At 39.6% G+C, this 12,653-nt stretch overlaps 1 protein-coding gene across 6 annotated transcripts in view; it reads left to right on the top strand.

Moving 5' to 3' along the window:
• The window catches only part of ADCY2 (adenylate cyclase 2), a 434,372-nt gene that overhangs the window by 298,381 nt on the left and 123,338 nt on the right, over positions 1-12,653 (top strand). For all 6 annotated transcript variants that reach the window (XR_012157385.1, XM_073332378.1, XM_073332375.1 and 3 more), the window contains 4 exons: positions 6,769-6,927; positions 7,307-7,439; positions 7,843-8,019; positions 9,651-9,694. Coding sequence is in view for 5 of the 6 variants with exons in the window: in XM_073332378.1 (XP_073188479.1) it covers positions 6,769-6,927; positions 7,307-7,439; positions 7,843-8,019; positions 9,651-9,694 (513 nt within the window). In the remaining variant the exon portion in view is untranslated. The remainder of the gene's footprint in view (positions 1-6,768; positions 6,928-7,306; positions 7,440-7,842; positions 8,020-9,650; positions 9,695-12,653) is intronic.

The raw sequence follows: 12,653 nt of genomic DNA, 5'->3' as shown, positions 1-12,653 counted from the left end.
AGCTCCATGCCCTACCAGTCATAGGAGCCGTGAATTCCTCCCCTGCCCAATTCAGTTCTTTAAGAAACATCTTCTTTTTAAATCCTTTACCGAGCCATTTATCCAGTCACTGTATCCCTTCCCTATGGAGTATCTGTGCTGGACATCCACCCCACGCTTATGTAACAAATTGCGACATCAGAGCCTAATTCCCTTCCTTACTCACCATAACAAAGTGCCCCCCTGAACCTGCTGTGAGGAAGGCAAAAAAAATCCAGCCCACCTTGGCCAATCTGGTGGTGAGGGAAAAATTCCTTCCCAGCCCCTCTAGAAAGAAGCGACTAACACAATGCCCTCAGCAGATCCTGACCAAACCTGGTATTTTGCTACCTCCAAGGGGAGGGAGGGTGGATGTTGCTCCACCTAGTTTGTGGGAAAAGGGCTTCTCCCGCCAGCCTTGCCCTTTATCAACTCCCCAGCCCTGCCAGTCCCTGGGAGATGGGTCAGCATTACCACACTAACCCACTCTACTTTGCCTCAGCTCCTGAGCCTCTCACTCACCCCCCACCCATAAAGCACTATACGCCTTCCCCCAGAGAGCCATACAATACCCGCCCCCTCCTCCACTTAAGGTGCAGTGCAGTCATTTTACCAAGCAAAGGGCACTCTTGCTTTCCAGGCAATGACAGTTTGCTCCGTCTCTCTATTCCAGCTGTTTTGGCTTCTGTGAACAAAATAGGACATTTTATTATAGTGGCATGGCAGCACTGCTATAGTTAAGGTCGCACCACAACATCTGTTTAATGGTCAACCTTTCTAAGTCCTTTAAAATGTACATGCTTTGTCAGATTCCTTTAAAATTTGGTATGCCTCAGAAGGGTCCAGTGGTGGGGTAGTAGCCCACATTTGGAGTCATTTGAGCACAGGATTCCAGAGATATCAGCCCCCCAAAAAACAGCCATTTAAAAAAAATTCTAGGTTGAGGGGGGCAGCATTCCTCCAGAGCTAGAGATCAAACTGTTGATGTGATGCAGGTTAAAATGGTCTCAATCTGTCAAGTTTTACCCAACATAGTGCATGGCACCCACTAAATCTTTGGGTGTCCCAAACTGAGAAAAGTATTTAAGAAAATGTATGTTTGTTTGTTTTTCACTGTGCATGCACCAAAACAGAAAAATGACTAGAGGTGTTTCCATTCCCACCATTTCATATGCTTTAAAGTTTGTAAGTGCTCTAAAATTTGAACAGCTAATTGAACTGCTTTGAAATTTGGTGTACTTCATGGGGGCATCGTGTCATTTGACCAATTTTGGTTCCCTCTAATTTTTCCCATGCATGTGTGGAGTGAATTTTATTGTGTGTATCAATAGGGAGGTTATGTGTGGCGGGGGTGGGCCTGTGGGGCTTGGAGTGTGGGAGGATTCAGAGCTGGAGCAGAGGGTTGGGGTGCAGGGGGGTGAGGACTCCAGCTGGAAGTGTGGGCTCTGGGCAGGGGCCAGAGATGAAGGGTTTGGGGTGCAGGCTGCCCCGGGGCCCACAGCGGGAAGAGAGGACTCCCCCCAGCCCTCTCTCACCGCAGCAGCACCTGGGCTGGGGGGACAAGGCGCCCCTCCCCAGCCGCAGCAGCACCTGGGCTGGGGGGACAAGGCGCCCCTCCCCAGCCGCAGCAGCACCTGGGCTGGGGGGACGAGGCGCCTCTCCCTGGCCACACTAGGTTGGGGCTGGGGCCGCAGAAGAGCCACCTTCGCGTCTCCCTGCCACAGCCCTGAGCACCTGTGCGACCCTTGATAGGCTTGGCCGCGCAGCTTAGAGGAAACTTAGCATTTGACCAAGATTTGGGGTCATTTGACTAAGGAGTTCCCAAGTTAGACTCACCAGCCTCCAAAAAGCCTGTTTCCTCCTGCTTTGTACTGTTAAACTGAGGGGTACTGATGACTGGCTGAATCACAGACCTCTTGATGCCTGTGAACTCACTCTAAATTAACATAACTAAGGGCAAATTAATCACAAGCCCCTACCTAAGACAAAAGGAGTTTTGACTGTGCGGCCGGAGGTTGCTATACATTGCTACACATTGTGAATTGTGGGTAGCAAACCCTTGCCCCAGCCCAGAGCCTGCACCCAGCACCCAACCCCCTGCCCCAATCAAGGTACCTCACTTTATTTTCATTTACTTCCTATTACTTATAATATAGGAGAAGGATGCAGGAAAAAAAGAACGAAAAATGGGTGAGAGATAAGAGAGAATGTTCTTTTCTTGGCTGGGTCTTGGGCAGGGGGAGGGCGAAAATGAAGCTGTGCATAGGGCCCACTAACTCTAAATCTGCCACTGCAAAACCTAGAAGGAAAAAGAATGTTCGTGGAAGGATGTCATCTAATATGCATAGAATTTATTTTTCTCTTTGAAATTTTTTTTTAGTTGTTTCAGGTCAACACATATGTGGACACTGAGGCCCTGAACTACAAAAGTAAAACACTTTGATACTAAAACTAGCAATTGTGCATAGATTTTGCTGTACATATCAGGATAATTTCAGCTCCAGTGGCCCCTAAAGTAAAAGAGGAATTAGACCAAATTGTTAGGTGATAGAAAAAAAATAGAGAGCCTAGTTAGTCATCTGTGGTCTTAGTCCCTTATTTAGCCTGGTTCTTAAACACATGACTATCCCAACTGAAGTAAAAAGTTGTGATGATTCCCATGTAAATATGTGAATAGTCCTACTTATCATCTTTATTTCAGAATGCTTTACTTCTGTGGTCTACATTACACATTATGGAGTCAATATGCCTTACAGTTATTGCCTTACTTATAAAGGAGCTCAGTGCCCACGACTCCCATCAAGCTATATGCACATATGCTTCCTGTTGTACTAACAGCAATTGTACCTCAGTTGGGTGGCTTAAGCATAAAGCTAAGCTGGGGGAAGGAGTATAGTGCTGTCCTGTAAGGGAAAATTGAAAAAAATGGGTTTGTTTAGTCTGGAGACGAGAAGACTGAGAGGGGACATGATAATCCTTTTCAAGTACATAAAAGGTTGTTACAAGAAGAAGGGAGAAAAATTGTTCTCATTAACGTCTGAGGATAGGACAAGAAGCAATGGGCTTAAATTGCAGCAAGGAAATTTAGGTTGGACAATAGGAAAAACTTCCTGATTGTCTGGGTGGTTAAGCACTGGAATAAATTGCCTTGGGAAGTTGTGGAATCTCCATCATTGGAGATTTTTTAAGAGCCGATTAGACAAACACTTGTCAGGGATGGTCTAGAGAATAATTAGTTCTTCCATGAGTGCAGAGGACTGCACTAGATGACCTCTTGAGGTCCCTTCAGAGTCACACAATTCTATGATTCTATATCAAAGAAATATTCTACATTTCATTTTAAATTCTGTTGTTGTTTTTCTTTCACCTCTCTCCCGCACAACCATCTGGTGGCCTTCTCAATTAAATATTACTGAACTAGAGGTTCTCAACGGCTGTCTTTGATTTAATCTCATGAAATTCTTTCTTGTTCAGAGAACATTTTCATTGACATGAAAGTAATTGTTGGAACAACAAAAACCCTTTAAATAGGGTGAGCATTCAGTTTCTGTAGTCCTGATTCAGCAACACACTTCAGCATGTGTTTAAGACTGGGATTTTCATGGGACCCAAAGTGCCCACATCCCAAATGAAATCAAATTAAATGGGATTTGGGCACTTTAACTCCCTCAGGCTCCTTTGAAAAATCCTAGCCAAAGTGCTCTGCTGAATTTCTGTGTGTATATTCTTAATTTCTATATCTAGTTGCCTGTATGCATAGTCAGAAAGCCAGTTAGGCCCCAGATCAGCAAGGCACTTAAGCACATGCCTAATTTTAAAAACGTGAGTAGTTCCACAGCCTTAGACATTTTGCATCCATAACTCTAATTTACAATAGTCTTTCTAATTCTTCTTTGTTAATACATCCCTCCTTAAGGAAATCCAAAAGAAACCAAGAACTTGCTTTGGTTTCCTCTGAAAAAGCCTACTGGTTAGCCAGAGCAGTACTTTATCTTACATAAAAAATATTAAGAAGAAAAGAAAGCATTTTAGCTATTTTTTTTATGATTCAACCCTTTTAATATAACTCTTCTTACACAGGATATACAGTAATTGCTTCCAACCTTTTGCATCAACAGACTTCCCATTCCATGCCACTCTTCCTTACATGAAATTGTTTCTAATGTATCTTTAAAGTGCCTTTTCTTCAATTAAATTTTATTCTTCCAGTCTTATTGTCCTGGGTATAATTGCAATAAAAGTTCATAATGATTTGATTTACGAAACTGTATTTTTGTAATACTTAGTAAATAATGGTTTATTTTCTTTACAATATTCTGTAGCCTGTTTCATGATCTGAGGATCAACACAATTTATTTCTTGTAAGCTTTCCTGGGTTGTGTTTTTGTTTGTTTTTTGCATCACTGTAATAACAGATCAAAATGGAATAATCTCAGTATAACGTTCTGATGTCTTCTGATACTCATATTTCTTTGTTGTTTTGACTTCTGTATGGAGCGCATTCTGCTCTCTCTTCCTCAGCTGTAGAGAGCACATTATTCAGCAGAAACTGTGTGGTCATTGGGTAGGGAACAGGGGTTACAATTTGAGAAGCACTGACAGGGCATTTGAGTCCTCTGTAAATGGCAAAGTTTTGTGGGCTCTGTCCAGGCTCCCACACAGCAGGGACAGGGAAAAGTTGGTGTGGGGAAGGAAAGCTGTGCTCCCCAGTTAAACTTTTGCTAGACAGATACATTGGCCATCTGTGAAGCAAAGATATGGCAGTAACAGACAACTGTAGCCTTAGAGCTTCAGTTAGCAGCATCAGCCTGAATTATGAGGATTCATTGCTACTCCCACTGCTCCCAGAAACCCTCTGTGTCAAGAATGAAAACCAACTCAGAGTTTGTGAGAGAAACACACAGAGAAAAATGTGACCTTGAAACCTGATTCAAGCTAATTAAAATCCTCAAATTTCATGTAAGATTTGTCAACTTTGTGACCTAAAATGAAATGCAGAGGCCAATTTGCTATCTTACTTTTGGTCAGGATGTCACTGGAAAAAGATTTAGGGCCTAAATTTCAACTGCCTTTGACCTTTGTGTTAGCCACCTGTACAAAGCACTTGCTAAATACTGCTGTTCTGATTTGGTAGCATTTTATACCTGCTTTGCACAGATGGCTAACACAATACACAGATGTAAATGACTATCAAAGATGCAAGGTAGGGGAGAAAATAAATAAATAAAGCTGGGAGAACTTTGTCCTCTCTGCTGTTCTCTGCTAAAGCACAAAAAACTCCCAAGGATGTTGATTTTCTGTAGTAGTCTGTTAAAGAGATGTATTGCACTAAAGTCCTGCAGAACAAAGCTGCATTTATCTTACGCTGACTGCTTACAGAGATCACTTACAAACTGTATGTCAGCTACAGAAAAACTGTGTACAAGAGCAGTAGTAGAAAGGAAACATGCATTATCAAGTGAATGGGGCCTAGAATATCTGAGAATTCCAACCCCATCTTTCATAAAAATAATTTTGAAGCATGATTTGAAGCATTGTCAGTCAAATAAAACTCCACCAATTTTCACCTTCTGGGCCAAAGACCATTTCAGAAATGTTACAGGAAGATAGGATTTGCCATACCAGATTAAACCAGACATCCATTAGGTCCAGTGCCCAATTTCTGCCCAAGCCAATTCTTGGTGCTTGAGAAGAAAGAGAAATGACTGTGCCATATTTGTTCCATAATTCAAGAGGCAAGTAATCATAGAATATCAGGGTTGGAAGGGACCTCAGGAGGTCATCTAGTCCAACCCCCTGCTCAAAGCAGGACTAATTCTCAGTTTTTGCCCCAGATCCCTAAATGGCCCCCTCAAGGATTGAGCTCACAACTCTGGGTTTAGCAGGCCAATGCTCAAACCACTGAGCTATCCCTCCCCCCATATTACTATAAGGTAATGTGGTACCATTCTTTCCCTTAGACTGATTATGTTACCAATATCATGTACCAAACCCTACAATAACTACTGCATATGGATCTCTTTGTAGCAGTATTTCATACTGCCACTCTGAACCTCCCAAACCAGATTTCCCATTCTCAGTATTTTCCAAGTTTGATACATGGGGATCACAAGAACTGTGAGTGTTTTCTGCCTCCTAACAAAATAATCTGAGGGTTAGATTAACCAGTGTGCTTCAGCTGCTTTCCACTATATTAACCGGCCATATATACAGGACTACAGCTGCTTTGTGTCACTGGAGTGTGTAGAAGTGATTAATTTTGCACCTTCATTCCATGGAGTTAAAAACATTTACAAACATTAATAACACTTCTTCTGAGGTAGGTAAATATTATAGGTTAACTGAGGTACAGAGACGTTACATGAGTTATCGAAGATCTCACACATACTTGGCAACAGAGCTGGGATAGAACAAAGATCTTCCAAAGAGTTGCACTTCAAGCTTAGTCAGAAGGCCAAGTTTCTCCTCTGTATGGCTTACTATTCCTCAAATAATTAACATAGGTATTAAAAAAGGGAACTCTAGTTTGGACTTTAGAATGAGTTGTTGCAAACAAATGGTTCAAAAAATGTGACGACAGTGATAATGTATAAAAAGTAAACCTTTTAGTAAAAGAAAACATCTGAGTAACCTCCTGGTATTAGAGATAAATGAAATAAGGTACCATTATCACTGTTGTTTGGCTTTCTTGTAAATTCAAAATTATGGATCCATGTTGTATCCTAACATGATTATTCTTCTTAATTGTAGGAAGGTCAGAGATGCAACTGGAGTTGATATCAATATGCGTGTAGGAGTGCATTCTGGAAATGTTCTTTGTGGTGTTATTGGGCTACAGAAGTGGCAGTATGATGTATGGTCACATGATGTTACACTGGCAAACCACATGGAAGCTGGAGGAGTCCCAGGGTAAGACTTTGTATACATGAACTTTAATAAATTTTCCTATCAAATAAATAATATATAGATAATTGATGGCAGAACTTTGTGAAGAAATCTTAACCAGGACTTAGAGCTTCTTATCAATATTATCAATATGTGTTAGTTGTTTTCCTGAGGGAAGGTATGAGTCGAGCTGATACTTTTTATATTGAAAACCCCAGATTTGTTGCTTTCTACCTGATTTGTACACATAAGAACTTTTGAAAATGGCACCCTTAATTATCGTATGTTTAATTTGCAAAACTCTATATAAGAAAACTGTTGAATTTTTTTTCAGTTAAAAATAATGCTATAAATTAATATTTCTAATATTCCATAATAATTTATTTAACAAACATAATTTCAGCCGTGTTCACATTACTTCAGTCACCTTGGCACATTTGAATGGAGCATACAAAGTGGAAGAAGGGGCTGGAGATGTAAGGGACCCATATCTGAAGGAGCATAATGTTAAAACCTACTTTGTAATCAATCCCAAGGTTAGTAGTACTTGCATTATGCTGTCAACCATAGTTCTGTTTTTAAACACACCTGTACACAAAATGTTACTCAGAGAACAATGATTTTGACTTAGTGTTGCCAAGAAGTACTAAACAAATATTACCTGGATTGGAAAAGAAACCTTCTGTTTGATATATACAGTAATGGCCAGATCCTGAGAAGAAATGAACCTCTGCAACTCCTATTGGAGCCACTGGGAATTGCATGCTCTCAGCACCTCTTAGTTATAGTTAAATGTATGGATATATAGTATCATATAAAAGCATGAGAGAGTGCACATATGTTTGCATGTGTGTGAGTGCACACGTGTGTTTTACAACAGGATTTAAGCATGTACTATATTAAATCATTGACAAATATTCATCTTTTTTTCCCCTTCAGGGAGAAAGGCGAAGTCCTCAGCACCACTTCAGACCCCGGCATACCTTAGATGGAGCTAAGATGAGGGCCTCTGTCCGCATGACTCGGTACCTGGAATCTTGGGGTGCAGCCAAGCCGTTTGCACACTTACACCACAGGGACAGCATGACCACTGAAAATGGCAAGATTAATACCACAGTATGGGCCTATTTATGTAATTTCAAACTATATAGCTATTTTGAAAGAAAAATTAAATCCTTGGTATTAAATGTTCTATTATTTCCTGAGACAAGGTGGGTGAGGTAAAATCTTCTATTGGATCAACTTCTGTTAGTGAAAAAGACAAGCTTTTGAACTTACATGGACCTCTTCTTCAGGTAAGGTGGTCCAATAAAAGGTATTACCTACCCACCGTGTCTCTCTAATATGCTGGGACAGACATGGCTACAGCAACACTGCAAAAAATTATAATTTCCTGTTAAACAAAAACATATGCCTCTGTATTTTCTTTCTGTTTTGAGATCCAGTTTTAAAGGCCAGATCCAAAGCTCACTGAAGTCAATGGGAGTCTTTCCATTGACTTAATGGGCTTTGGATCAGATTCTAAAGGGCAAATTCTGCTATCAGTGCAAGTCTGAAATCCCACTGAAATCAACAGGAGTTGTGTGTGCACACTGGAGAGCAAATTTGGGCTTTCTAGGCCTATGGACACAACGCCAGGGTATAGTGTGGTTACTTAGCACCACCATGCAGACAGTTTCTGGATTAAAAGCCAGTGCCAGACAGCCACAGGAGGAGAACACCAGTAGAGAGAGATTCTCTGAGAGATATACTCTCTCACTGCAGTATAGGCATAGTTGGGGAAAAGGCAGCATGGCCAGGGCTTTGCTGTGCTCTTTAACTGCTCTAAATTATCCTGGAGTATACAAGCCAACAGCACCTGCCTTTCCAAGCTTCATTGTGGTCTCCTCAAACATAGATGAGGATTTGGATCAATAGTTCTATAGCACACCAGTAAATTATTAGGTAAGAGATTTTTTTTCCTATCATTCAGTCCCAATGTTTCTGTGATTACTGCACATCACTATCATCTACTACTGAAAAAGAAAAAAGGGGGGGGGGGTGGAATTCTGGTTGTATTCAACATTGGAATTCAATCCCATGTTCCTTGCACTGAGTATGTAGGGTTGAACCATGTAACTTCTCATTAACTCAAGATTTTTGATCAGTAAGTTCAGTACATCAAAGCAAAAATATAAAACGAATGCAACATGTTAACCATAAAAAGCATCAAACTGTTATTTAGTCACAAAATAATGGTTGCTGTCAGTAATCATCATCATTTAAAAATAGTGGTCATAATGCATATTTGTGCACTTAATTAGATGTTACTTAATTTTCAAAGGCACTGACTAACCCTAGCTCCCATTTGGAAGCAATGGGAATTTTGGCATTGATTTCAGTGGGATCATGATTAGGTACTGAAGTAGTAAAACTTATAGGGAAAAAGCTTTTTGGATCCAACCAAATCATATTAATAATTTAATATTTACCTTGAAGCTTCTTGCCTAATCATATTTTCCAAATCATTCCCTTTTTCTTCTTCATTAAAACTTATTATGTGAAAAAGCTGGTACTTATTAACACCTGTTTGAAAACTTCATGTATTGATCTGGTAACAGATAAGCACTAATGTATTTGCAGAGTTTTCTTCTTGACAAATTTTGCATCGCTATAGTCTAACAAATATTTTCAACATGAGGAATATTTTCATAATGTTCTACATTTGATACAGGGGTTTTTTCCTTCTTTTTTTTTTTATTTTTTAGGATGTGCCAATGGGTCAGTATCATTTCCAGCGCTGCAGAGAAAGGTATGTATAAATGTATTCACATAAAGTACAATAGATACAACACTTTCACCATTAAGAACCATTTTTTTTCCAAAATATGATTTTTAGAGCAAGTCCTTCCAACAAAGAGATTGGATGTAAAAATGGAGATATTTTAAAATGATGCTTATTAATTATGGATGCATATCTGCCAACAAGCAGCATTAACCCCATAGAAAGTTGCATTACAGTACAGTGTGGATCATCTGAAAGTGAAGCTGCCTCATTGTCCTGGATATTTGATATCCAGTTAAATCTAGTGGGGCTGCTGGTAAGGGTTTTTTCAATTGTTATTTTGAGTGTTACTTACTTCATAAAGTAGCTTCAGAAAATATTATTGTGGTTCAGGTGCTGTTTTGTGCCATATTCTGGGTTACTGCCAGACAAATGTTTATAAATTCACATGATAAAGTTCAACTTGTCATTTTTCATGGCTGAACTTTCCGTTACTAGGAAAGAATGAGAAGAAATGGATGTATGTGAACTGAAAAAGTTCTTTAAAAATCCCCAAAGTTGTTTTGGAAACTTCCAAAACAAGAAAAGAGTATGGCTGTTCTTTGAAAATAAAATTAGCATGGTATTGCAAGAAAATTAGAGTTGGGTATCATCTTTCTAAGAGCCTGAGAAAGCTAAACTGTAAATAACATATTTTCTTCATTGCTATAAGTGATATCACAAGTACCATCAATTGGTTTAAAAGAACCATTCCATTCAAAACTAAAATTTTCATTCCCTTTCCAAAGGTGGTAATTCATCCTGTGGTCTCTCTTTATTCTCTTCCCATGTCCATGCCCTGTAAATACCCGACACTATCCAAAGGATGACAGGAAGGCAGGTGTTCCCATTCAGAAGCAGTTCTGGATCCCATAGGATGACCAACCTTTGGCTGATCCTACAAGACCTGACAAACACATCCTGGCTTTAAGGCTAAAGGGGATTAGTTATGTTTCAGTTTGCACAGAATGTGAAAATCGTGTATGTCAGCACTGTAGTGAAAGAGTGAACCATTTTACTGTAGTATTTTCAAAGAATGAAATTCTTTCAAATGCTGGAAATGCATTTGTTTTCTTATTCTTTAATTGTACTTTAAAATAGACTCCAAAGGTTCAAAAAACTAGAATTGTATTGGCCTGAAAATATAATATAGCTTATGGCCAAGATTTTCACAAATAGGAACCTAAAATCAGGCTCCTATATCCATATTAAGGCACTTGAATAAGTAGTGATTTTCAAAGGAGCTGATCACCCAACCACTCCCAGTGAGGTCAAAGGGAACAGTTAGGTGAGCGCTCAGCTCTTTTGAAATCCCATCTTCTTAGTTGTTCGCTAGATAGGGTTAGATAAGATTGGACAAGTATCTGTTGTTATCCTGGACTCCTTGTAAGAAATAGGTCATAGACACTTGACACATACCTAATAGTCATGAAATCAGTGATACATGTCAATAGTTTTGAAATCAGTTATGTTCAGTGGAAAAGTAATAGGGTTCTATAGAAACTGCTCTGCAAACCTACGCTATCTTATCAATTGAACCATCCTTTAGATCCTCAATTATTAAGAACTAATCCAAAAGTCATGGCACAGAAGGAGGAAGTGCTTGAATTAACCTTGCCAAAATTCAAATCTGTGAGTTATCTGTGAGTTATAAACCCTAGGAGTTCAGGTTGTTCAAATCTAAGGTACTACCTATATCTTAAATTTTGGATACTAATCTTGAAAGGGTGGAAAGAAAACCTGGAGATATTTGAGGTACTCCAGGTTTTAGGAGAGCACAACTTTTGAAGTGAACAAGTGAAGCCTGGTGTAACAGAAGAGAGTCCTATGCATGCAGACATTATGTCCATTCCATGCCCAGCTAACTTAAAATAAAAATGAACCTTTTTGTTCATTATAGTAGTTTTACAGACTATATAAAGAGAAACCTGAAATATATTTGAAAATAAAATTTTGATAATTATTTCCAAACCTGCTACTGGAAAGTTCTAGATCCTCTAATCAGACCATACAAAGTGTTCCTATGAATGTGAATGGCATGTTCTTACCTAGTCACACAACGTAGACAAATATTACCAAAAACAGCTGCAGCAAACATGGATATTTTTAAGGAGCTGAGAATATGAAATTCTTTTTTATAAATTCATTACGTTACTGAAGTGAGTACTTTCCTTTAACTGAAATTTCCTCAACTCTGATTTTCTACAAGTGTATTTTGTTTTGTTTTTAAAGCACCACCTTATGTTTTGTTTTTAGATTGTATGTTCTTTGGGGGATGGTTTGTCATAGAATCACAGGGTTAGAAGGGACTGCAAGGGTCATCTAGTCCAAACCCCTGCCAAAACACAGGATTTGTTGTGTCTAAACCATCCAAGACGTGTGGCTATCCAGCCTCCTTTTAAAAACCTCCAGTGAAGAAGGTGTGAAAGTGAAAGTGTCTTCCATAGCCTCCGGAGACAGTCTATTCCATTGTCCTACTCTTCTGACAGGAAGTTTTCCTGAGATTTAATCTAAATCTGCTATGCTGTAGTTTGAACCCAATGTCTCTTGTCCTGCCCTCTGTGGCAAAAGAGAACAACTTTTCTCCATCTTTTTTATAGTAGCCTTTCAAGTAGCTGAAGACAACTATCATATCCCTTCTTAATCTCCTCTTTTCCAAACTAAACATACCCTGTTCCTTCAGCCTTTGCTCATCCGGCTTGCATTCCATCCCTTTGATCATCTTTGTCACTCACCTCTGCATTCTTTCCAGTTTCTCTACATCCTTTCTAAAAAATTGATGACCAAAATTGGATGCAGTACTCCAGCTCAGGCCTAACCAGCACTGAGTAGAGTGGTACTATCACCTCCTGTGACTTGCATGCGGTGCCTCCGTTAATGCAGCCTTTTTTTGCAAAAGCATCACATTGCTGACTCATGTTGAGGTTGTGATCCTTCACAACTCCCA

The sequence above is a fragment of the Lepidochelys kempii genome, chromosome 2, assembly GCF_965140265.1.
Source record: "Lepidochelys kempii isolate rLepKem1 chromosome 2, rLepKem1.hap2, whole genome shotgun sequence".
Lineage (NCBI taxonomy): Eukaryota > Metazoa > Chordata > Testudines > Cheloniidae > Lepidochelys > Lepidochelys kempii.
The sequence above is the reverse complement of the archived record's forward strand: the minus strand, read 5'-3'. Positions and strand labels throughout refer to the sequence as shown.